Source organism: Oryctolagus cuniculus, chromosome 9 (genome assembly GCF_051225735.1).
Source record: "Oryctolagus cuniculus isolate XC-2025 breed Fujian yellow rabbit chromosome 9, ASM5122573v1, whole genome shotgun sequence".
Classification (NCBI taxonomy): Eukaryota; Metazoa; Chordata; class Mammalia; order Lagomorpha; family Leporidae; genus Oryctolagus; species Oryctolagus cuniculus.
In genome coordinates, this window is record NC_142875.1 from 86356717 (window position 1) to 86380707 (window position 23991).

Here is a 23991-nt window from a genome sequence, read left to right on the forward strand (position 1 = left end):
CGTGTGTATCATGTACATCTTGTACCAACATGAAGGGGATTGTGCCATCTGTCATCTGGGTTTTTTTTTTCATTTAAAAGATATCATTTTATGTTAATACATTTTACTGTTGATGGCTGCATAATATTCCACTTTTCAGAAGTCTTTACTTTAACTGGGTGATGGGCACTGACTTTAGTATCTTTTTTCCTTATCTTTCCTTGTATTTTACTATGATTTTACCCCCAGAGTAAAGGTTCTCAATTTCTTTTTTCCTCAAAATGATTACTGGTTTTTTTTTTAAAAGATTTATTTTTATTTATTTGAAAGACAAAGTTACAGAGAGGGGTAGAGACAGAGAGAGGGGTCTTCTATCCGCTGGTTCAATCCCCAAATGGCTGCAGTGGAGCTGATCCAAAACTAGGCTAGCTCCAGGCCCTTGGCTTCTACCTGGTTCTAACAGCCCCAGCTGTTAGGAGTATTTGGGGAGTGAGCTAGTAGATGGGAGATAGCTGTCTGTCTGCTTCTCAGATAAATACATATTTTTAAGTTCATAGAAAATGTAATTGAAATGTTTATTTTGGTGCCAAAATTTTTGAAATTGTATTTACAAGGGATCTCCATAAAGTTTATTGAGAACATATCATGAAAAAGCAGGCATGGATTTCAAGTTTTGGCACCAAAATAAATTCATCTTTTAATTATGTTTTTCCATGAACTTTAACAAATTTATTTTATTTGAAAGAGCGAGAGAGATCTCCCATTTGCTGATTCACTTCTCAAATACCCACAATGCCTGGGGCTGGGTGGGACTGAAGCCAGGAGTCAGGAGCTCAGCCCAGGCCTCCTGTGGGCGGCAGGGACCCGACTGCTTGCGCCATCTGTTGCTGCTTCCCAGTCTGCATTGGCGGGAAGCTGGCATCAGGAGTGGAGCTGAGACTCAAACCCAGGCACTCTGATATGGGGTGCAGGTGTCCCAAGCAGCATCTCGACCATTGTGCCACAACACCCACCCCTGCTATTGAGTTTCTAATGGTTGTACACCCCCAGGTGTGTTGGTTACCTTGAATAAAATAAGAAGGAGTCATGATGGTATATAGGGGAAGATGGAGTCCTCGGCACAGCCTCCCGCCTCCCGCCTCCCACCTTGCTTGTCTAATAGGATGACATCGGGAGAGAGCAGATTCAACTTCCGTCGGGCTGCAATGCACCTCTCCCACAGGTGCCCGGTGCCCCGTGACGCCCCCTTCAGGCTTGCCAGCTCCCAGCTGCCCCAGCTCTTTGCTTGCTTTCTTGTTCTCTGCATTCTGATTAGACTTTGCTCTCTGAGTGCAGTGCTCTTTCCTGGATAGTACGGTTATCCCCCGAGCTGAGGGAGACAGCCTTTTGGACTCTTTTCTCAACTCCTGATCTCTGGGCTTAAATGGAAAATAAAAAAAAAAAAAAGACCTGCATTTGGATGACAGGGGAGAAAACTCCTTTCCCTGGTCATCCTGAGAACACAGCTCCTGGTCTCTAAGATACTGTTTCACTGTTCACTCAGATTTCCTGATCTGCCATTTCATGCCAGTTGGCCACTCTTACAAAAACCCTGGGAGAGGGGCTGGCATTGTGACACAGGGGTTAAGTCACCTGTGGTGTTGCATCTCATATTGGAGTCCCAGTTCAAGTCCTGGCTGCCTCACTTCCGATCCAGCTTCCTGCTAATGGCCTGAGAAGGTAGCAGTGGATGACCCAAGAGCTTGGGTCCCTGCCACCCGTGTGGGAGGCCCGGCTGGAGTTCTTGGTTCAGCCTGACTGTTGCAACCATTTGCAGGACGAACCAGTGGATGGAACATATTTCTCTCTCTTTCTCTCTCTCTGTGTCTCTCCCTCTCTCAGTCAGTCTGCCTTTCAAATGAAATAAATACATTTTCAAAAAAAATAAGAGGAAAACCCCCAGGAGAAAAAGGAAGCTTTGACACTCACAGTCACCTGATGGTTAGTCCCCTTGGAATTCCCAGAGGTTCAGCCACACCATTGCTGCTGCCAAGGTCAATGTAGCCGACAGGAAGCAAAGCGATTTAACACCTTGACTGAGCAGTTTCCTACCTGGAAGTTGTTCAGAAGACTGAACATATTTCAGGAGCTATCTCATCTACCCAGTGACAGACCACACTACACAAAAGACCCAGGAGGAAAAAGCTGTCATAAAATCTTTTGCTTTGGTCTGTGAGATGGAAAATGGCAGATAATGGCACCAGCTATTTCTTTTTTTAATGATTTATTTATTTATTTGAATGGCAGAGTTACAGAGAGAGGAGAAAGAGAATCTTCCACCTGTTGGTTCACTCCCCAAGTGGCCACAGAAGTCAGGAGTCAGAAACTCCATTCAGGTTTCCCACGTGGGTTACAGGGGCCCAGGTTCTTGCGCCATCACCTGTTGCCTTTCCAGGCACATTAGCAGGATTGAAAGTGGAGCAGCTGGGACTCAAACTGGCTCTCTGACATGGGCTACTGCATCGCAAGTGGCAGCTTAACCTGCTGTGCTACGATTCTGGCCCCTCTAGGAAGGGGATTTTTTTTTAATTATGGAAAATGGAATTTAAAAGATTATTATTTTGAAATTAGTTTATTTGAGAGAGAGAGATACAGACAGATGGAGAGAGACAGAGACAGCTCTCATCTGCTGGTTTACTACCCAAATGCACACAGCAGCCTCAGCTGGGACTGAAGCAGGTAGCTGGGAACTCAATCCAGGTCTCCTAGGTGCATGGCATGGACTAAATGATGTCACCTCCTGCTCCCAGGGCCTGTATAAACAGGAAGCTGGCATTAGAAGTGGAGCTGGGCCGGCGCCACGGCTTACTAGGCTAATCCTCCACCTTGTGGCGCTGGCACACCGGGTTCTAGTCCCGGTTGCCCCTCTTCCAGGCCAGCTCTCTGCTGTGGCCAGGGAGTGCAGTGGAGGATGGCCCAAGTGCTTGGGCCCTGCACCCCATGGGAGACCAGGAGAAGCACCTGGCTCCTGCCATCGGATTAGCGCGGTGTGCTGGCCGCAGCGTGCCAGCCACGGCGGCCATTGGAGGGTGAACCAAGGGCAAAGGAAGACCTTTCTCTCTGTCTCTCTCTCTCACTGTCCACTCTGCCTGTCAAAAAATAAAATAAAATAAAAAAAAAAAAAAAAGGAGAGGAGCTGGATATCAAAACCAGGCACTCTGACGCAGAACACTGGCACCTTAAGTGGTATCTTATTCACCAAGCCAAATATCCACTCCAATAAGTTTATCTTGAAGCAAAAGAATTTTGAAATCCAGGTATAGCTTTTTCATAGTGCACATTTCACCTGGACTTTTTCTAGTATCCTGTATGAACTTCTTCGTCGTCTATATGCAACCCAGCTCCTACAACTTTGTTTTCCTGGTGCCTCTTGAGTTCCCTCTTTCTTCTCCTTTCCTACTTTTCTTCTGTTAGCACTCAGCTTGTCATGCTCTGCAAGCCTAGATCTCAACTTTTGGTTCTCCTATGGTAGGACTTCCTGTTCTCTACCATTGCTGTTTATTTACTCGTGTACCTACACCACCAAACTCCACATGCTGTGAAAACAGAAACTTCATTGTTCCAAATTGGTATCCCTGGCTCCTCCTACAGATGGAATCCACCTTTGCTGGTTGGGTGAAAGACTGAATTCTTGGATTGTTACAGCTGCCTCCAGACTGCCCTCCAGTGAACCTCTCCCATGCGAATCTGAACTACTGTTTGTGGCATTCGTCTCCAGCCCAGGAATCCAGAGCTTCCGCTTCCTGTGTGCGTCAATAATTCTTAGATAGTTAGGCTTCCTTTCAAGGGGCCTGTCAGTTGGCCATACTCCTCCCACTTCTATGCCACAACACATACCTCCAGTCCAGGGGCCTCTCTGTTAATGGACTTCAGTGGCCGCATGCGATCCTTTCTCCTCTCGCACCTGCACCCAGCTTCACCTCAGCCTTGCTGTCTTTGTTTTCATGTTCTCATCTAAGCCAACTCATCTGGAAAGATCAGCTCAAGTCCTGCTTTGTCTGTGCAGCCCCCTGGATGTCTCTCTTCCACAGTGGCCCCCGCTTTCTTTGATCAGCTACAGTTTTTCAGTTTAAGGCTTGAACCACTCCACACATGTAGATGTTTGGGATTTTTGTGTCCTATCTGGCTCCTTGTTTTTGTTGGTTGGTTGTTTTGGTTTTGAATTTTATGGAGTTCAATTGAACAGAAAAAGGCTATTACCTCTCCTATAATATCCCACATCCTGTGACAATACCAGGTCCTGAAAACCTGGTAGACAGTGAATTATACCCTGTATCCACTTATCTAGGCCAACATGTACTGCCTGGGGCTGGCATTGTGGCAAAGCAGATTAAGTCACTGCCTGTGGTGCTGGCGTCCCACATCAGGGCATTGGTTCAAATTCCAGCTGCTCTGCTTCTGATCCAGCTCCCTGCTCATGGCCTGGGAAAAGCAGCAGAAGATGGCCCAAGTGCTTGGCCCCCTGCCACCCATGTGGGAGACCCAGATGGAGTTCTGACTCCTGTTTTGGGCTTGGCCCAGTCCTGGCTGTTGTAGCCATTTGGAGAGTGAACCAGTGGATAGAAGATCTCTCTCTCTCTCTCTCTCTCCCTCACTACAGCCTACTGAGACCAGGCAAAGATTTCTGTGTTAACTGAGTAGATTTGACCCTTCACCATGGTTAACTGCTATGTAAGTCAAGGATTGGTCCCCAGTCCTGTCTTGGACCCACATCAGTGCGCTGTCATTTCTGGAAGCAGGGCAGCCACAGTTCCTCCACCTGCAGACATTCCTCCATGTTCTGGAAAGCTAGAGTATCCAGAGTGCACGGAACAGTAGGGGCTTTCAGGGACTTCCGTGCCTCTCGGAGGCTCCCCAGCCAGCCCCAGCTCATAAAGTGCACATGACTCACAGGCAGATCATGAGATCCAAATGCAGATTCTGAGCCAGTAGGGTTGAGGGTGGGGCCTGGACTTTTGCCCTTCTCACAAGTCCGCAAGGTGGTAAAGATGCTGATGCCAGGGGTGCCCATCCATGGACCACAGCTTGAGTAGCAAGTGTATAGAATATGATACTTCCTTGTTCAGGGAACTCTGGCAGCTGGGGAGAGTCTCCAGAAAGACTTCCCCCAAGCACACCGTCCGCTGTAACAGTTCCTGTAAGGGTCCAGCTAAGTCTGCCTTTCGTTCTCTCTGCCAGCGTATCCAAGTTTTGCAACCATAAACACCAGCCAGGAGAGTATATATTCCATGCAGAAAACGACGATGCGCAATTCACCAAAATGTTCACGCTGCATATACGAAGTGAGTCCAGTTGCTGGGAATCCATTTTTGTCTTAGAACTCCTTAATTGTTTATTACTGTTAACCAGGAAGTGCTAAGTGTGATTTGGGGAGGAACCTCTCGGCCTGCTGAAATGGTTTGAAATTTGAGTCTCCTGCCTGCTGGCCTGGAACCCATATGGCTTGTTCTGTGTTTATCCTGAGACACGTAGAACACTTCGCCCACATCCTTCTGCTCTGAATGTGCTTTAGTGTCACAACTTCATAGACTTCAGTAACTTGTAAGGTCACGGTCAGGGAAGGCAGAGGGTCATAGTACCTGCCACATATTTGGCTTCGTAATCTTCACTCTTTGGTCTGTGGAAGATGAGAAGGGATTTCCTGGGCTTTGTGCAGCCTTTGTAAGGCTCATGTGGAGGCATCCAGGTAGACTGAGATCTGCACCCGGCTGTCCACAAGGAAAGCCTGGCGGTGAGAAAGCGGTGTTCAGTGGGGTGATGTTAGAAGGTTACCATGTAAGGGGGAAGAGAGGCAATGACCAAGGAGCTTGAGGCTTCCCCCAAGGCGCCAGCCTCCCAGAAGCACAAACAACCCCAGGGTAAACAGGCAGCCCAGGCTGCAGCCGTCTTCCAAGCCATTTCTGGAAAGTACCCTGCTCTGTGAGCTCATTGTACACTTTATTCTCCGCAGGGAAACCTCAAGTGCTGGCCGAAGCATCAGCAAGTCAGGCTTCTTGTTCGTCGGATGGCTACCCGTTACCATCTTGGACCTGGAGGAAGTGTTCAGACCAGTCTCCCAAGTAATCAGGACCCAGTGTCTCTCCTAACTAAAGGACTCAAGCCCTGTGCCATCTTCCCTCTGTTTCATGAGTACAGTTTCAGAAGAATCATTTACAGTGCTTACTTTCTGAGTCAGCCCTAACTGCCAGTGGTCTGAGATGCCTTCTGATCACTCCTAATAGATAGCTGTCTCTCAGACCTCACGAAACAGAAATCCCAGCTTCCAATCTGGTGATAGCCCACCTGTCTAACTTCTCGGTCTGCTGTCTCCTTGCAGCTGCACAGAAGAAATCACAGAAGGCGTGTGGAATAAAAAGGCTAACAGGAAGGTGTTTGGGCAGTGGACATCGAGCAGTACACTGAACATGAGCGAGTCCATCAAAGGGTTCTTGGTCAAGTGCTGTGCGTACAACTCCGTGGGCACGTCGTGTGAAACCATCCTCTTAAACTCACCAGGTACCGAGTTGTTGTTGTCATACTCCGGCACCAGGAATTCCCCCCGAGAACTTAGTCCCTCTGGCTGGCTTTTATTTGGGGAGGGGGGATTTCACAGGCCCAGCATGTGAGAAAAGAGGGCTTTTTGAGTCAGGCAAGAATCCCCAGTGACATCAGCTGGAGTGTTTTGCAGTTTAGGGCGGACTTCTACTTAGCGCCCCTTGAGAGCTCTAATGATGTTGAGACCCGTGAACTCCCAGTGTCACCAGTACTGACTGAATGCCCCAGTGTCAGAGAGACGAATTGAGTAATTGTGAATCGCTCTCTATTTTCCATTCTGGTTAATCCTTCTGTTTTATAATTTTTGCTTTATGTTTTAGAGCCCATCCTCAGTTAAACAATTCTGAAAGCTGGCTGCCCACACGGATAGGTTAGAATCCCCAGCCTCGCAAAGCTGACTTCTCCGCCTTCCTGTGCTATTTTCACTGAAGGAACCCAAGCTGCTGCTGCTGCTGCTTTTTTTTTTTTTCCCCATCTGCTTTGTACATCCTGTGGGTTTAAAGAGGTGTAATTCTTCTTGTCCTAGTACTGATTTTTAAAAATGGGTTCAGAATCACTGACAGTCTTATAGGAGGGAAACCTGTCCTTCTGTGAAATACACTGCCTGATTTTCTGCAGGCAGCAGAATACACCAGAAGAGTTGTAAGGCCTGAAAACAAGTGGTTACGCAAAGAGGATGTGAGAGATTATAATGAGGGCCTCCTATTTCTACATCTTTTGTTGTAGGCCCCTTCCCGTTCATCCAAGACAATATCTCATTCTATGCGACAATTGGGCTTTGTCTTCCCTTCATTGCTGTTTTAACCATGCTGCTTTGTCACAAGTACAAAAAGGTAAAAGCAAAAGGGAACACTGGCGATGGGTTCCTGTATCTGTAGCACTGCTTCTTGTTAACGGACTCATTATTTCGTCTCTGAAGCAATTTCGGTATGAAAGCCAGCTGCAAATGGTCCAGGTGACCGGCTCCTCCGATAACGAGTACTTCTACATTGATTTCAGAGAATACGAGTATGATCTCAAATGGGAGTTCCCAAGAGAAAATTTAGAGTTTGGTAAGAATCGGTCATTCCAGATGTTCCTGTAGCATTGCCTTCCCAGTGGAGGATCTTTCAAGTGCACTGACTCGCTGCTTATCTTTGCAGGGAAGGTCCTAGGATCAGGTGCTTTTGGAAAGGTGATGAATGCAACAGCTTATGGAATTAGTAAGACAGGCGTCTCCATCCAGGTTGCAGTGAAAATGTTGAAAGGTATGGTACATGCAGGGGAATGACGCTGCTACAGAACACCCCCAAAACTGATGGGAAGAATCACTATAACACCCAAAACTAGACCTTTTTGCCTGACATGCAGCAAAGCCATCACTGGTACCAGGATGACGGAAGGGAGTCTGTATTTATTGCAAAGTGCACAGCAAGAAGGCAGGCAGTGATAGCTCAATTTCCAGACTCCCTGGAGGATTAAAGGCAGTGAATCTAGCAGACTTAAAGCAGGGCTGAGCTGTGTGTGACTAGCTTGTGTGTGAGCCTCTCTCTGATACAGAGTGCTCCTGCCTTTGCTTTGACTGGTCAGTGACTGGGGCCAGTGTATTTCTTTTGCAGTGGCAAGGGTGTGCCCCCATCTGTCTAGGGTTTGTGGGCAGATTGGGCATTACTTTGCTAAGGACTTGTGAGTTCTTGCAAAGCTCTAGAACATAGACTAGCATTGCGATGTTAGCTATAGGGGCAATTTGAGTCTTTGTGATCAGGGTCTTGGGTCTGGCTTTCTCCTTGTGCCCCTCCCTTACTCTTGGAGCTAAGGGAGAGATACTGGGGCTTGATACAGTTTACATCAAAGTCATTAGGGGTAGGGACTCAGCTTCAAATCAACAAAGGTGCACAGATGGGAGGCAGTTTTTCACCTACCTCCTGTTTCCAGGTTCCTGTTGGCCATGCTGCAAGGCCTAAAAGGGAATAGGGTTGGGCTAGTGTCACCTGAGTCATGGGTATCAGATGCAAGTCAGGAACACAAAACTCTCCCTCTCCCTCTTCTCTCTCTTGGCTTAGTTTTTATCAGCTTAGTATTTGAGGATCCAATTGCTACAGGCAGAAGTTGTTCCTTACATTTTGATAGCAACTCTGTAGAAGACTAAATTGGAACCCCCATCTCCTTGTTCCCCATTCATTGCTCCATGCACCCCAATCTGGTGCCCACTCCACCACTCCCCTGAGCACCACTCACTCAGCAAGAGCACCTCTGCTTGGCTCTCTCACTGCATTGAACAATGACTTTGCAGCAAGGCAAAGGAACTTTCCCCTCCATCCTCTGAAGGTTTGCTGAAGTGAACTGGCAATAGGCAGATTAAAAGGACTAAAAGTCATACAAACTGATTAACGTGCATAAGGGGGAAAAAATCAGGCCCGGAAGTCATAGACAAAATGTGAGCATCCAAGATAAGCCAGATGGTTGAAGTTTGTATATCATCCTGGGTTACAGAAAGGCACAGAAGCTTGGATAAAGAGCTTGGGTGTCCTGGAGAGGGGTGGCAACAAGCTGTGGAGGGATACAGTAAGAACTGTACAAGGGAATGGAGTTCATCTCGTTATGTAGTTGTAACAGTTTCCAAGAGAACCAATGAAGGCTCTCTCTGGTCGGCGTCGGTGTCCTGGGCCTGGAAACTTTGAGTCTTCTCTATCTAGAGTTAATCTTTCTTGGTCAATGGGATTTCTTAAGTGAGATCAGAAAACTCCAGAGCTTTGGGAGAGAACAAGGATTCAGACAGAGCAGTGAGGCCAGACTGTGGACACAGAATGCAGAGAGATCCTGAGGCTGTGCCTTCAGGCCAGAGTTGCCATGCTCTGGATTTGGGCTGTGTTTTCAGAGCCCCAGCACCTCCAACTAACCACGTCCATTTTGAACTAACCACGTCCAGTGGGCATTTTGAAGTCCCCATGTCACTTGGCTCCCCAACATAAATTGACACCAGGCACTTGAAATGCCTTCTTCTGGATTTTGTGTCGCCGTGTGCTGGTTTTGCTCCTGCCTCTCCGACTGCATCTCAGTGCCTCTGGCCTGTCCTCTTCCACCTGGCTTCTCCTGTGGAGTTCCTTAGGGTGCTGCTGGACCCACCCCCCCACCTGGCACTCCCCGCCTCACTGCACCTGCTCACCGGGACCATCTGCAGCACCCCTAGCTTTCCACCTTGCATCTCCCCTCTGAGCTTCAAGTCCATATATTCAGGTGTTTGGGCATCTTTAAAAATCCCTTAATTCAACCTATCCTAACTGAATTCCCCCAACCCCGGCCATCCCTCCTCTCTTCCCCTTAGTGATTGGTCCCTGGTGCCAACACAAAGCCACATTCTTCACAATCGGGCCCGATGCTGTCTCCTGGCACCCCTTCGTGTCTTTCTAGTCCGCCCTCCTTTCTCCTCCAGCCCAAGTCTACTTCTCGCAGATGGTGCCGTAGCCTTCCAAGCAGGTGCCCTGGCTGCATCTTTGCTTCCTTTGGATTCCCTGTGCTGATGCCCAAGTGCTGATCAGGAAGCACAAAGCTGATCAGAGTGTTTCACGCTCAACCTTTCCAGCGGCTTTCAATTCTCTTACAAAGGTCTGCGAGGCCCGCTACTCTCCACCCCGCCCCGTGCGCCTCACGCCGCCCTGTGCTCTCCACGCCTCCCTGTGCTCCTCACACCTCCCTGTGCTCTCCACACCTCCCTGTGCTCCTCATAAATCCCTGTGCTATGCACACCTCCCCGTGCTCTCCACGCCCCCCTGTGCTCCTCATAAATCCCTGTGCTATGCACACCTCCCCGTGCTCTCCACACCTCCCTGTGCTCTCCACGCCTCCCTGTGCTCCTCATAAATCCCTGTGCTACGCACACCTCCCTGTGCTCTCCACGCCTCCCCGTGTTCCTCACACCTCCCCGTGCTCCTCACACCTCCCCGTGCTCCTCACACCTCCCCATGCTCTCCACACCTCCCCGTGCTCCTCACACCTCCCCGTGCTCTCCACACCTCCCCGTGCTCTCCACACCTCCTGTGCTCCTCACACCTCCCTGTGCTCTCCACACCTCCTGTGCTCCTCACACCTCCCTGTGCTCTCCACGCCTCCCTGTGCTCTCCACACCTCCCTGTGCTCCTCACACCTCCCGGTGCTCCTCACACCTCCCCGTGCTCTCCACACCTCCCCGTGCTCCTCACGCCTCCCCGTGCTCTCCACACCTCCTGTGCTCCTCACACCTCCCTGTGCTCTCCACGCCTCCCTGTGCTCTCCACACCTCCCTGTGCTCCTCACACCTCCCGGTGCTCCTCACACCTCCCCGTGCTCTCCACACCTCCCCGTGCTCCTCACGCCTCCCCGTGCTCTCCACACCTCCTGTGCTCCTCACACCTCCCTGTGCTCTCCACGCCTCCCTGTGCTCTCCACACCTCCCTGTGCTCCTCACACCTCCCGGTGCTCCTCACACCTCCCCGTGCTCTCCACACCTCCCCGTACTCCTCACACCTCCCTGTGCTCTCCACACCTCCCTGTGCTCCTCACACCTCCCTGTTCTCCTCACACCTCCCCGTGCTCTCCACACCTCCCCGTGCTCTCCACACCTCCCCGTGCTCCTCACGCCTCCCTGTGCTCTCCACACCTCCCTGTGCTCCTCACACCTCCCTGTGCTCCTCACGCCTCCCTGTGCTCTCCACACCTCCCCGTGCTCTCCACACCTCCCTGTGCTCCTCACGCCTCCCTGTGCTCTCCACACCTCCCTGTGCTCCTCACACCTCCCTGTGCTCTCCACACCTCCCTTTGCTCCTCATGCCTCCCATGCTCCTCACATCTCCCTGTGCTCTCCACACCTCACGGTGCTCCTCACACCTCCCTGTGCTCCTCACACCTCCCCGTGCTCTCCACACCTCCCTGTGCTCCTCACACCTCCCTGTGCTCCTCACGCCTCCCTGTGCTCTCCACACCTTCCTGTGCTCCTCACACCTCCCTGTACTCTCCACACCTCCCCATGCTGCTCACACCTCCCTGTGCTCTCCACACCTCCCTTTGCTCCTCACGCCTCCCATGCTCCTCACATCTCCCTGTGCTCTCCACGCCGCCCTGTGCTCTCCACGCTGCCCTGTGCCCCCTGCACACCAGCAGCGTGCCGCCTTCTTTCAGTTCCTCCGCGCACCATTCGCCGCCCTGCCTGGGACCTCTGCACAGGCGGAGCCCCCTCTCTCCCTTCCCCTTTTGCTGTGGATCCTGCTGTTCCCTCTGATCTCAGCTGAATTATCACTTCCTCGGGGAAGCTTCTTTCACACCCCAAATGCGATCAAGGCCTGTGCGGTTTGTTACCTTAGCTCCCTGTAGGCTTTGTCGTAGAATTTATCGTGACTGTAATTATATATTTATTTTGTTATTCAGTTACATCTCACCTGCCTCATTAGTCTGGAAGCCTCTTGAGGGCAGGGTCTGTGTCCATTCCGCTGTGTGCTCTTCTTCTCAGCCTTTGCCCATTGTCACTCCAGGCTGCCATCAATGGTCTCCCCCTGACCAGGTCCCCTCCCCCATGCAATCCCCTGGCTACCTCCCTATTTTTCTTCATGTCTCAGTGAGACACTGATTGCATTATAAAGCCATGCATTTCCTAGGAGAATCTAAGCACCAGCAAGACAGGGGCTGTGTTTTCTTATCCTCCATTCCCCAGTGCCTGGCACATAGCCTTGGATGTAGCAGGCATGCGTCTCTTTACAGAATTAAGGTTCCAGTCCTCAGGGCCACAGGCTGGAGCCAGCCAACCTCATTGTTTCCCTGTGATGTCAACGAGTCCAAGAGCCAAAAAAAAAAAAAAAGATGTTTCTCCCTTTAGTGTATTTGTTAGCTTCTGTGGAGGAAAATCCTGTATTGTTATCACTGTTTTGCTTGTGGGTTGGTTGAGGGCCCACTGGAAGGACTTTTATTTTGGTTGGTAGAGAAAAGCCCAGTAGGAAGGCCTATTATTAGAGTCAACATTTACACCACAGTCCTTGCAATTCTGTCTTAAAATTTCAAGGTGGACATTTGGTCTAGAGGTGCAGGTGCCTGAGACCACTATCAGAGTGCCTGGGTTCGACACCCAGCTCCGGCTCCTGACGCCAGTATTCCTGCTAATGTAGCCTCTGAGAGGCAGCAGTGAAGGCCCAAATAATTAAGTCCCTGCCACCCACGTGGAAGACTTGGGCTGAGCTCGTGGCTCCCTGCTGTGCTGTGGTGTTTGGGGGAAAAAAACCAGTGGATGGCAACTCTTTCTCTCTCTTTCTGTCTCTCTGCCTCTCAAGTGAATTTTATTTTTTTAAAAGCTTTATTTATTTATTTGAAAGGCAGAGTTACAGAGAGGCAGAGGCAGAGAGAGGAGAGAAAGAAAGGTCTTCTATTTGTTCACTCCCCAAATGGCCTCCACGGCTGGAGCTGCATTGATCCAAAGCCAGGAGTCAGGAGCTTCTTCCAGGTCTCCTACACAGGTGCAGGAGCCCAAGGACTTGGGCCATCTTCTACTGCTTTCCCAGGCCACAGCAGAGTGCTGGATCGGAAGTGGAGCAGCCAAGACTCGAACCAGCGCTCATATGGGAATGCCAGCACTGCAGGTGGTGGTTTTACCTGCTATGCCACAGTGCCGGCCCCTCTCAAATTAATTTTAAACAAATAGATGATGGATAGCTATATAGATATGAGAGAGAAAGCATTTCTCAAAATATAGGATTAATGCTCAAAAGGCGTATGTTATTTTTGTCTTATACTGTTGAATTTCGATGAATAGTGCACATCAGCTCTGAACTGAGGAAAACCTTCATCTGTTGAATATTACAGAATGTCTTCCTTTCTCTGTACTCCTCCACTGACAGAAAAAGCAGACAGTTCTGAAAGAGAGGCGCTCATGTCCGAACTCAAAATGATGACTCACCTGGGGAGCCACGAGAACATTGTGAACCTGCTGGGGGCGTGCACGCTGTCAGGTAGTCTCTCCCCGCTGAGCGCACCTCCTGCCAACGACTTTGGCTTGGATACGGAGAGCACGTTTGTTCTTATTTTTTTTTCCTCTCTCCTCATTCACTGTGTGGGCTCTCCAACCTGAGTAGAATGAGGCATTGAGTACTCCGTGAATCAGATGGGTCAATATATAAACAATGCCTCTCTTTCATCTTCTTTATTGAGATACAGCCCATATTTCTAACCTGCCTAAAAGTGACCACGAGGGTGGGAATTTGGAGCAGTGATTAAGACAGTGGGATGCCTACCCACATCCCATTTTGGATTAGACCAGTTTGAGTCCTGGCTACACTACCACTCCAGCTCCCCGCTACTGTGTACCCTAGGAGGCAGCAGATGACGGCTCAAGTACTTGGGTCCCTGCCATTCATGTGGGAGGCCCGGATTGCCTTCCTGGCTCCTAATTTGATTTCTGTCCTAGCTCTACCCTGGCTGTTGTAGGCTTTTGAGGAATGGAAGTGATGGAAGATCTTTCTCTGCTTGTCTGTCTCCATCTCTGTGCCTTTCATGTAAAATGAAAATAAGTAAATTAACTTTTTTTTTTTTTTCAAAAGAAATAACCACACTGCAGGGACGTGTTGTGGTCTCTCTGCTTCCCCTCCCGCTGTGGAGGTGACATCAATACAGTGGTGCAAATAGTTACAGATCTTGGTCACTGCTCCAATTGGGTTGCCTTTGTATACCGGAGCAATTTCGAGAAGCTACTGGAAAAATGAAATTAAAGAGTTAACTTTGAAATCCATGTGTGATCTTTTGGAGACCCCTCATGTACTTGGATTTCAAAACTACTTTGCACTAGAATAAGCTTCTCTTTTCATTTAATTTGCTGTGAACTTTTTGAAGTGCCAACATAAGTCATAGCCAAGGCAGGAGGTTGAACTGTGTTTCCTAGCATCTGCTGGGGGCATGCTTTGTGGTTCTCTCACTTCTGCCTAGAAATATCCAAATGATGCGCCTACAGGAGTCATTCCTTCTGGGACAGCAGACCTGGGGACGGGACCAAAAGGAGAGGAAAAGAGAAAAATGCTAAGGCTGAATTTAAATACAAGAAGAAATAGGCTCCCAAAAAAGTGTAGTGTTCCCAAATCCAGGGAGTCCCAAGCTCTCATGGAATGTGTCATCTGCTTACACACATTTCTGGGGGGAAAAAAGTATCAGCATATCTGTAATTGAAACTGTAACTATTTCAGGACCAATTTACTTGATTTTTGAATATTGTTGCTATGGTGATCTCCTCAACTATCTAAGAAGTAAAAGAGAAAAATTTCACAGGACGTGGACCGAGATTTTCAAGGAGCACAACTTCAGTTTCTACCCCACTTTCCAGTCACATCCAAATGCCAGGTAAGCAGGTTGAGCCTCCGGAGTGACCAGTTGTGAGAGAGACTCGGGGTGCGATGCGAAACACCTGCCATGGACGCAGGTCCACAGGCACACGTGACCTTCAGGGCCTGGGGCCTGGAAGAGCACTCCCCTCTTTTCCCACAGCTCTGCTCCCCGTGGTGTCAGTTACACATGGCCAACTGTGGTCCAAAAACATTAAATTAAAACTTCCAGAAGAGACAGCTGCTAAGTTTTAAATAACAGTGTATTGTTATAACTGTCCTATTTTATTATTAGTTACTTTAATCTCTTACTGGGTTTAATTTACAAATTTTATCATAGATATGTATGTATGCATAGGAAAAAACAGTCTAGGTGGGATTTGGTTTTATCTGTGGTTTCAAACGTCTGCTGGGGTTCTTGGAACGCATCTTCCATGGGAAAGAGGTGACCTCTCGTTTCCCTGTTGATGTGGATCCCTTCCCTTGAGAGCAGGGACTGCAGCTAAGTCAGCCTGTCTCCACATGTGCCTATGTCACACCCTGGGTACATGCTGGTCTGGGGAAAATTGTCTTACCGAATTCTTCAAAGACTCCTGGCTGCTACATGGGTACAGGTGGAAAGAAGGAGAACTTTTCCCAAGGTCCTTGGCATATTTTGTAGAGAGTAGCCAGGGCCTAGGGCCACTGCACAGAACAGCTCTAAACTCACAGACTGGATTTGGAAATATTAGGAGGAATTGATCGCCAAGGGCTGTCCCAACTAAAGCCATAGTGCCTGTCACTGGGCTTGGCGGTGTGTCTCCTGCCGTCCGCAGAGATCCTGAGCGTGACCTGGTCCTGATGAGGTCCTGATGAGGTCACAGATGAGAGCTCTAGGAGTTTAGCAAGATGCTTTCCCCATCCTTGAATTTCATGATAATGACTTGAGCACAATGGCTCTTCAGCGTCTTTCTCTGAGTGGACTCCCAGGCACGCTACTGGAATGATTCCCCACGCCACAGCATGCTCTATACCCCCAACCCAGGCAACAGCTCCCCCTTGTTCAGAAGGCATATTTCTGCCTCAGACTCTTTGGTTTTCACTGGGGCCTTTTGGGGAGGGTGCGTCTGAGATTCCCAGCTCTGTTTTCTGAGAATGTTGCATTTCAGTGTAGGCCACTGGCTTGCAAAGTCTGAGACAGAAACCCAGGCTGTTAGAAGTCACAAGACCCCAGGGAGGTCCCCATGCACACCCAGGAGCTCTTGCTTAGAATTGGCTCGGAACCGTCACAGCATCATCCCCCTCTACCCTCCTTTCTCAGATCATTGTCTAGGACTGAGAAAGCTCGCCAATGCCATGCACGTTCCAGAACACAGAGAGACTGTCCCAGTGGGTCAGAAGTGTGTGACCAGCACTCCGTGGTCACGAGTTAACGCCTTTGGTTTATTCTCATCTCTGGGTGTGTTAAATGCCTGACACAATTCACTGTGGAGTATCTGTGGTCTGAAAGTGTGACAGCGTTCTTCAAAGCTATTGAAACGGTGCACTGTGGTGAACGTGTATGCAGGAATCCATCATGAGCTGTCTGAAACGAGCACAGAACTTCTCAGGAAAGCATTCCATAGGGTTGACCTTAAAAGAGGTTTCGTTATTACTGCTTGGTAATCTCACCAAGGCAATGAGCTTTCCAAAGGCCAACTTGAAAAAAGAAGCAGGAGAGAGCACTGGCAGGTCTCTCTAGGAGATCTGGATTCCACGAGCTTTGGGAGGGAAAGCAGCCTGCATTTGGGAGACGAGGAATGGGGCGTGCGTCTCGTTCCATTCTTCATGAGCTTTGTGATGCCAGCCGGTCATGTCTATTTCACAAGCCTCATTTCTTTTTCATAAAATGTGACTCGAACGCCCAGCGTGGAAGGTGTAGTGAGGATCAGGTGAGGCCCTCTGGGAGCTGTGAGATTCCAGGCCTCTGACAGGGGTGCTGCACTCCACCTAGACCTGGTGAGCCCTGTGACACTGAGGTTTCCAGTGGGAACAAAAAAGGTGGGCGAGTTGACAGTGGGCTTCCAATTAGAAAACCCATTTACAATTGGACTCCACTTCTTTTTTTTTTTTCTTCCATAGTATGCCTGGTTCAAGAGAAGTTCAGATACACCAGGAGCTGGACCAGAGCTCGGGGTTGAATGGGAATTCATTTCACTCTGAAGGTAGCATTTTATTCTAATTAATTGTACTTTAAAATGGAAATGGATACAAGAATTTTGCATTAGCTATTTTTAAAAAGTGTGTAAAGACAAGAAATATTTTCTTCTTTGCTAACTGTCAATGATAGGCTTTTTTTTAAAAGATTTATTTATTTAATTGAAAGGCAGAGTTGCAGAGAGGCAGAGGCAGAGAGATCTCCCATCCACTGGTTTACTCTCCAAATGGCTGCAATAGCTGGAGCTGGGGCGATTTGAAGCCAGGAGCCAGGAGCTTCTTCCAGGACTCCCACATGGGGTGCAGGAGTCCAAGCACTTGGACCATCTTCTGCTGCTTTTCCAGGAAATTAACAGGGAGGGGGATTGCAAGTGGAGCAGCCGGATCTCCAACCAGTGCCCGTATGCGATGCATGTGTATTTGCTTTAAAGCTAACTAAAAGCTAATCGTTTCTATATTGAGAATCACCTATCAGTGGTGGATAAACACTGAAGACTATTTTATTTGGTGAAGTTGTTCTTTCTCTAGCGTCATCAGAGTTCTTATTACCTGCTAAGTGAGACAGGCAAGTTCTGGACTGAGACGGAGGCTGGAGTGACTTCCGGTTCCTTTCTTTCTGGCTGGAGGACTCTGGGTTAGTCATTCAGCCATCCTGAGTAACAATTTCCTCATTCATAAAACAGGCCTACCAGTGTTCCCAGGTTGATGAAATGGGCTAAACACTGGGTGTCCATTCTTTTCCCAATGTGACAAAACTCCCTGGGGCAAAAAAAAAAAAGAGAGAAAGAGAGAGAGAGAGGAACATCTAAAACTCCTGACAAATGGGGAAGCCATCTGCCATCAAAGTAGTTAGGGAATTTCTCACTGAGCAAAGAGAATCTTTCTAGAGCCTTCCTGCTTCCTGACCCTCTGTGATTCTCCAAGCAAACAGGCCAGGAAAATGAGGTGACGGTATCACACGCACATCTCGGCGTCTCCTAAAAGACAAAGCTGCCAGAGAGCGAGTGTGGAGATCTTAACTGGCCTGATGTGCCCTTCTAGAACTGGACAGCCCGTCACCGTGTAAGCGTTCCCATGAGCTGAGCAGAGGTGGTTGGTTTTATGGACAGAGACAGACCAAAGAAAGAAGAAAAAAGAACCACTGGGTCCTTTCAAAGTGACTTTCCTTCCAAGGCGAGGGCAGAGAGCTGGAACCCCAGCAGAATAACTGATGGAGGAGCTGGCGCTTAGCTTAGCAGCTGGGAGTTGCGCCCCACAGTGGAGTGCCTGGTTGGGTTCCTGACTGCAGCTTCCTAATGTGGGCCCTGGGAGGCAGCAGGTAATGGCTCAGGTCACTGGGCTTCTGCCACCCACACGGCAGAGCTGGGCCGAATTCCCTGCTCGTAGCTTCCATTCCAACCCAGCCTCAGGTGTTGTGGGCTTTTGGGGAGTAAACAAGTAATTGGGAGCTCTCTGCCTGTCTACCTCTCTAAAAAATTAAAAAAAATTTTTTTTAAAAATAACTGGCTAACTTCAAGTTATTCCAGGTTACCTTTTTCGTAAGGATTAAAGTGGAGGAAGCTTTGCGACAGTGCGGCTGGAAACTGACCCATTTGGGAAATTTGGTTATTATCTTTCCTGATGCCTTGGAAGGTCAGATGGCTTAGTTTCATCTTGGTGATATGGAACTTTAGCAGAAGTGACACCATTTTGGTTGGATCTGCTGAGCCTAGGGCAGGAGCTTGGTCCGAACCAACGGCCTCCCACACATGTTATTTAACACAGCCCTCCCACACATGTTATTTAACACAGCCCTCCCACACATGTTATTTAACACAGCTAACTCTTTGGTCTGAGGCTCTAATAACCTTCTCGTGGACACTGAATAGGGTCACTTCTTAGCGTTTCGGCAACAATGAAGCCTGGCTCTATTTTATAGATGAAATTGAATACGAAAATCAAAAAAGGCTGGAGGAGGAGGAGGACTTGAATGTGCTCACATTTGAAGATCTTCTTTGCTTTGCATATCAAGTTGCCAAAGGAATGGAATTTCTGGAATTTAAGTCGGTAAGCACCTCTTAAAGAAAAATAAACTGACGAAAAATAAACTGGATAGATAATTTTGAAAAAGAGAGTAGCTTGTATTTTCTCTTGGTTGTTTTGATTGCATCTGTTTAAGTCTTTCTTGCTGTTGGAACCTCAGCTTTTGACTAATTGTAGCAGACAGGCCCACGAGCCCTTTTTAGAAAAGTGCCAGCCCTTCCTGGCTGTCCTACATGCCCTGGCAAATCCAGGGCAAAAACCCAGGGTAAGAAGTCCTTGCAAATGACCACTCACTATGCAATACAGCATTGCCACTCCTGCATTGGACAGATGCTCAGGTTGTGCACTGCACGTGGGGATTGACCCAAGGGCTGACCTGGATCTGCTGCACTTGTGGAGCCAGCCACTTGGCCATCTTTGATTCTGAAATAAGAGATTGGGGTGATGGGGTTGGTTCCCAGGCTTGGATGCAAAGGCCCAGGGAGGGGAGAGTGCAGAGAGAGAGATTGCAACCCTTGGGAAAGAGACGCGCGGGGAGCCCCAGAGCAACAGGAGGAAACAGGAGCCAGTCGGGCAGAGTTCACTGAGGAATGACCTGAGCCAGGGGTGGGGGCTGGCCAAAGACTCAAATCAGAGGTCAAATCAGACTGAGGCTGGAGTGTCGCCAGGCTGGTCATACAGGGCGGGGCCTGAGCAGTCTGGACCGACAGGTGGAAGGGGGATGAGGTGGGCTGCAGGGGCTGGCGGTAGAAAGCCCGAGGAGCCAATGCCGGCGGGGCAGGGCAGCTGTGGGCGCTGTGGGTCTGTTTGGATGCCTTTGCCTCTCTGTGGTGAGGACCGAAGGGCGTCCCTCAGACCTTTGCCACCAATGTCGGGTTCCTCGGATGTTCCCCCTGTCGCAAGCCAGGACCCTTGGGTTCATGGGACCCCTCTCAGTTCAGAGACTCCCGCTAATGCCAAACCCATTTTGAGTCTCCCCTCCCCGCTGAGTATTTCCTTGGATGTTCCTTCCTTTTGCTTCCTAAAGCAATTTGACAGCCCATTAAAGGCGTGGGTCTTAAGGCTCACCCCAAGCACGGCAGGGACAGCCTGAGAAACCCCCAGTGGGGGCTCCAGGAGGCTCCTGGTTGTGTCTCTTCCTTCTAGTGAGTTAGGACCCGGACTGGGTTTGGTTTTCCTTTTGAGAGCCTCTCCCCTAGGTTGCTCGGGCCACAGCCCAGATGGTGAAGACCTATGGCACGTGTCAGGGTGACTGCTCAGAGCCCAGCCACGGGAAGACACCACCTGCCCTCTGGAACCTGCCCTGTGGGTGGAAGACGGTCCTGGGTGATGGAATCCAACAGCAAATAACACTGCCATCTCCCTCTCTGCAGTGTGTGCACAGGGACCTGGCGGCCCGGAACGTGCTTGTCACCCACGGCAAGCTGGTGAAGATCTGTGATTTTGGATTGGCGCGCGACATCATGAGCGATTCCAACTATGTCGTGCGGGGCAACGTGAGCCTGCCTCTCCTTCTGCATGCATGCACTGCTCCTTTGCGTTTTTGTCGTGATTCTTGTCTGATCCTTCGTGTTTTTGTTGTGATTGTGGTCAATGCCGGCACTCACGGTAGCATCTTTGATACATGGAGAAGTCCAACAAGCCCTCACAGCCGTTTGCTTAGGTGTCTCTGCAGTTTGGGGGATGCTCCACCTCCAGCCAAAGCTGAGCAATGAAGCATCACCATCAATCCTTGGGCTAACTGGGAAGGCAGATGGACTGGGGACCTTTGCATATGATCTCCATATAAAAAAAAACTCATTTGTTACATTCTTTTCAGTTTGCTGAGTCGTAAGCTGAGTTATGTCTCCAATGATCAGAAACCAGAGTTACAATACAGCATTAAGAGACTTCCAGCCCACATGTTAAATATTAAACATGCAATGGAAAAGGCACAAATGGGGCAAGCTCTGTGGCCCAGCAGTTGAGCCAGCCACTCGGGATGCCTGCATCTGTTTTTGGAGTGTTAGGGCTTCAGTCCTGCCTCAGTCGCAGTCCAGCTTCCTGCTAATGCTCATCTTGGGAGGCAGCAGGTGGTGGCTCAAGTACTCCCTCCCACCCACGTGGGAGACTCAGATGGAGTTCAGGCTCCTGGCTTCAGCCGGCTATGGCTGTAGCTGTTGTGGCTGTTTGGGAAGTGAACCAGCCAATGGAAGATATGATCTCTCTCTCTCTCTCTCTCTCTGCCTTTCAAGTAAATTTAAAAATTAAATAAATCTAAAAGAATTTTAAAAGGCACAATACATACATTTTATTGAATATTCACCAGTCAATCACTGTTTACACAGGGGACTTACCACGTGACTGAATCTACTTGTTAGGAAACAAACCCAAAAGACAGATGTATTCTTTTCTTCTTTTTATTTAATGCCAATTTTTATTTTATTTTTTCCCTGAGATACCTTTTATTTAATGAGTACAAATTTCATAAGTACAACTTTAGGAATATAGTGATTCTTCCCACCATACCTGCCCTTCTACCCCCACTCCCACCCCACCTCCTCCTCCTCTCTCATTCCCAGTCCCATTCTCCATTAACATTCATTTTCAGTTAACTTTATACACAGAAGACCAACTCTATATTAAGTAAAGATTTCAACAGTTGCAAACACATGCACACACACACACACACAAAAAAAAAACACTGAGAACAAGTTTTACAGTTAATTCTCATAAAACAACCTCACTGAGGACAGAAGTCTTGCATAGGAAGTAAGTGCCCAGTGACTTCTGTTGTTAATTTAACCATTAACACTCTTATGTATGATGTCAGTGATCATCTGAGGCTCTTGACATGAGCTGCCTAGGCTGTGAAAGCTTTTTGAACCCACAATCTCCATCGGTATTTAGACAAGGTCATAAGCAAAGTGGGAGTTCTCTCCTCTCTTCAGAGAAAAGTACCTCCTTCTTTGATGGTCCCTTCTTTCCACTGGAGTCTCACTCACAGTGATCATTCATGTAGGACATTTTTGCCACAGTGTCTTGGCTTTCCTTGCCTGAAATGCTCTCATGGGTTTTTCAGCCAGACCAGAATGCCTTAAGGGCTGATTCTGAGATCAGAGTGCTGTTTAAAGCAATTGTCATTCTATGAGTGCTGTGTGGACTGCTTCCCATGTTGGAGCATTCTCTCTTTTTAAATTCTATCTATTTTCATTTCTAGACACTTGATCATATTTATATGATCCCTTTAACATTTAATTCTATCTATATATTCACTTTAACACTTAATATGATCACTTTAACAATTAAGATGGCATTTTTACCATGAAGCTTAATGGGATTTGGGGTCCCATGACAAGTTTGTAAACATACCCTTAGAAGTAAATCCATAGGAATGTATGCAGAACTATACAGCTTTACAATTACAAACTTCTTCCTCCCTCTCTTATTCCCATTATTATTTTTTTACTGAGATCTATTTTCAATTGACTTTATACACATATGATTTACTTTGTTAAGTAAAGAGTTCAACAAATAGTATGAAGAAGAAAAAAAAATAGATGTATTATTTTCTAAAGAACTGTGAAAACTCTTAGATGATGGAATTGTGTAATTGAAAAAGTGTGGATGTTAAGAATTACAACAGCAGGGGGCGATGTTTGGCATAGGGCTCAGCCATTCCTTGGGATGCCTGTAGCCATATTGGAGTCTCAGGGTTTCAGTGTTGAACTCCCATCTACACTCTCAATTCCAGTTTCCTATTAATATGGCTCGAGTACTTGGATCCCTGCCACCCTTGTGGGAGACCTGGATTAGATTCCCACCTCCTGGCTTCAGCTTGGCCCAGCCCTGGCCATTGTGAGCATTTTAGAGTGAACCAATGAATGGCAGATCTCTCTCTCTTTCCCTCTAGCCCTTGCTATGTCTGCCTTTCAAATAAATGAAATAAATGATTTAAAGAAAAAAAGCTTTAGCACATCTGGATTTAAGCCCCTAATCCATTTCTTTTTGGTTATTCGTTTCTGGAATTTCTCTGCATTACTATCCCTGGTTGTGAAACAGTAACAACAAATGCAGATGCTGTGCTTACTGTGTGTGTTTACATATATTCATTCATTTAGTCCCCAGAGTAACTACTCTGTGAGTGAGAAAACCAAAGCACAAAAAAGCAGCGTGGCAGGTGGATTTGAACGTGAATAGTCTGAGCCTATCCACTAGGATAGAGTTTCCCATGAGGGCTCTGCACTCAGGTCCCAGCACTGGTGAGGGGGAAAACCAATGTGGAAGCACCGTGTCCAGGGTAGAAGTTTCTTTTCTTTCTTTCTTTTTTTTTTTAAGTTATTTGAGAGGTAGAGTTACAGTGAGAAGGAGAGACAGAAAGGTCTTCCATCTACTGGTTTACTCCCAAATGGCCGCAACGGCAAGAGCTGGGCTGATGCGAAGCCGGGGCCTCCTGTGGGTCTCCCATGCAGGTGCAGGGCCCAAGCACTTGGGCCATCTTCTACTGCTTTCCCAGGCTGTCGCTCCCCCTCTTTGCGGAGGAACAACACTGGACCCTGTGCTGTTCTTTTGTCTGCTCGCCCCTTCCCGGGTTTGCTGCTGGTACTTCCCGGGTTGGCTGCCGACCCCTCCACCTCCGTGGAGGGGCGGCTCCCCCTGCCACTTTCCCCGCTTCCGCGGAGGAGTGGCACACCGCCGGCCGGCTCTCTCGGGGGCTGCTCAGGTGTTCCTTCAGATGTTCCCGGTGCATGTTGTCTCTCTCTTCCTTTATAGTCCTCTTCCACCAATCCCAACTCTGCTACCCACACGCCGAGCACGCTGCTCTCCTCCAATCAGAAGCAGGATCAGCTCCTGCAGCTCATCAGTCAAATTGGCGAGAGGCAGCTGCATAGAGGTTGTTTGGGCTCTCTCTCAGCGCCATATTGTGGGAGAGCAGATGCATAGAATAAGTCTTAAT

General features: G+C 48.6%; 1 protein-coding gene across 2 annotated transcripts in view; it reads left to right on the top strand.

Annotated features, from left to right (window-relative positions):
• FLT3 (fms related receptor tyrosine kinase 3) overlaps positions 1 to 23991 on the top strand; it is an 83404-nt gene that overhangs the window by 48273 nt on the left and 11140 nt on the right. For both annotated transcript variants that reach the window (XM_017337503.4, XM_089303718.1), the window contains exons 10-20: positions 5197 to 5300; positions 5969 to 6077; positions 6335 to 6513; positions 7279 to 7385; positions 7472 to 7604; positions 7695 to 7799; positions 13389 to 13499; positions 14724 to 14877; positions 16959 to 17041; positions 18952 to 19079; positions 20429 to 20551. In XM_017337503.4, the coding sequence (XP_017192992.1) occupies positions 5197 to 5300; positions 5969 to 6077; positions 6335 to 6513; positions 7279 to 7385; positions 7472 to 7604; positions 7695 to 7799; positions 13389 to 13499; positions 14724 to 14877; positions 16959 to 17041; positions 18952 to 19079; positions 20429 to 20551 (1336 nt within the window). The remainder of the gene's footprint in view (positions 1 to 5196; positions 5301 to 5968; positions 6078 to 6334; positions 6514 to 7278; positions 7386 to 7471; positions 7605 to 7694; positions 7800 to 13388; positions 13500 to 14723; positions 14878 to 16958; positions 17042 to 18951; positions 19080 to 20428; positions 20552 to 23991) is intronic.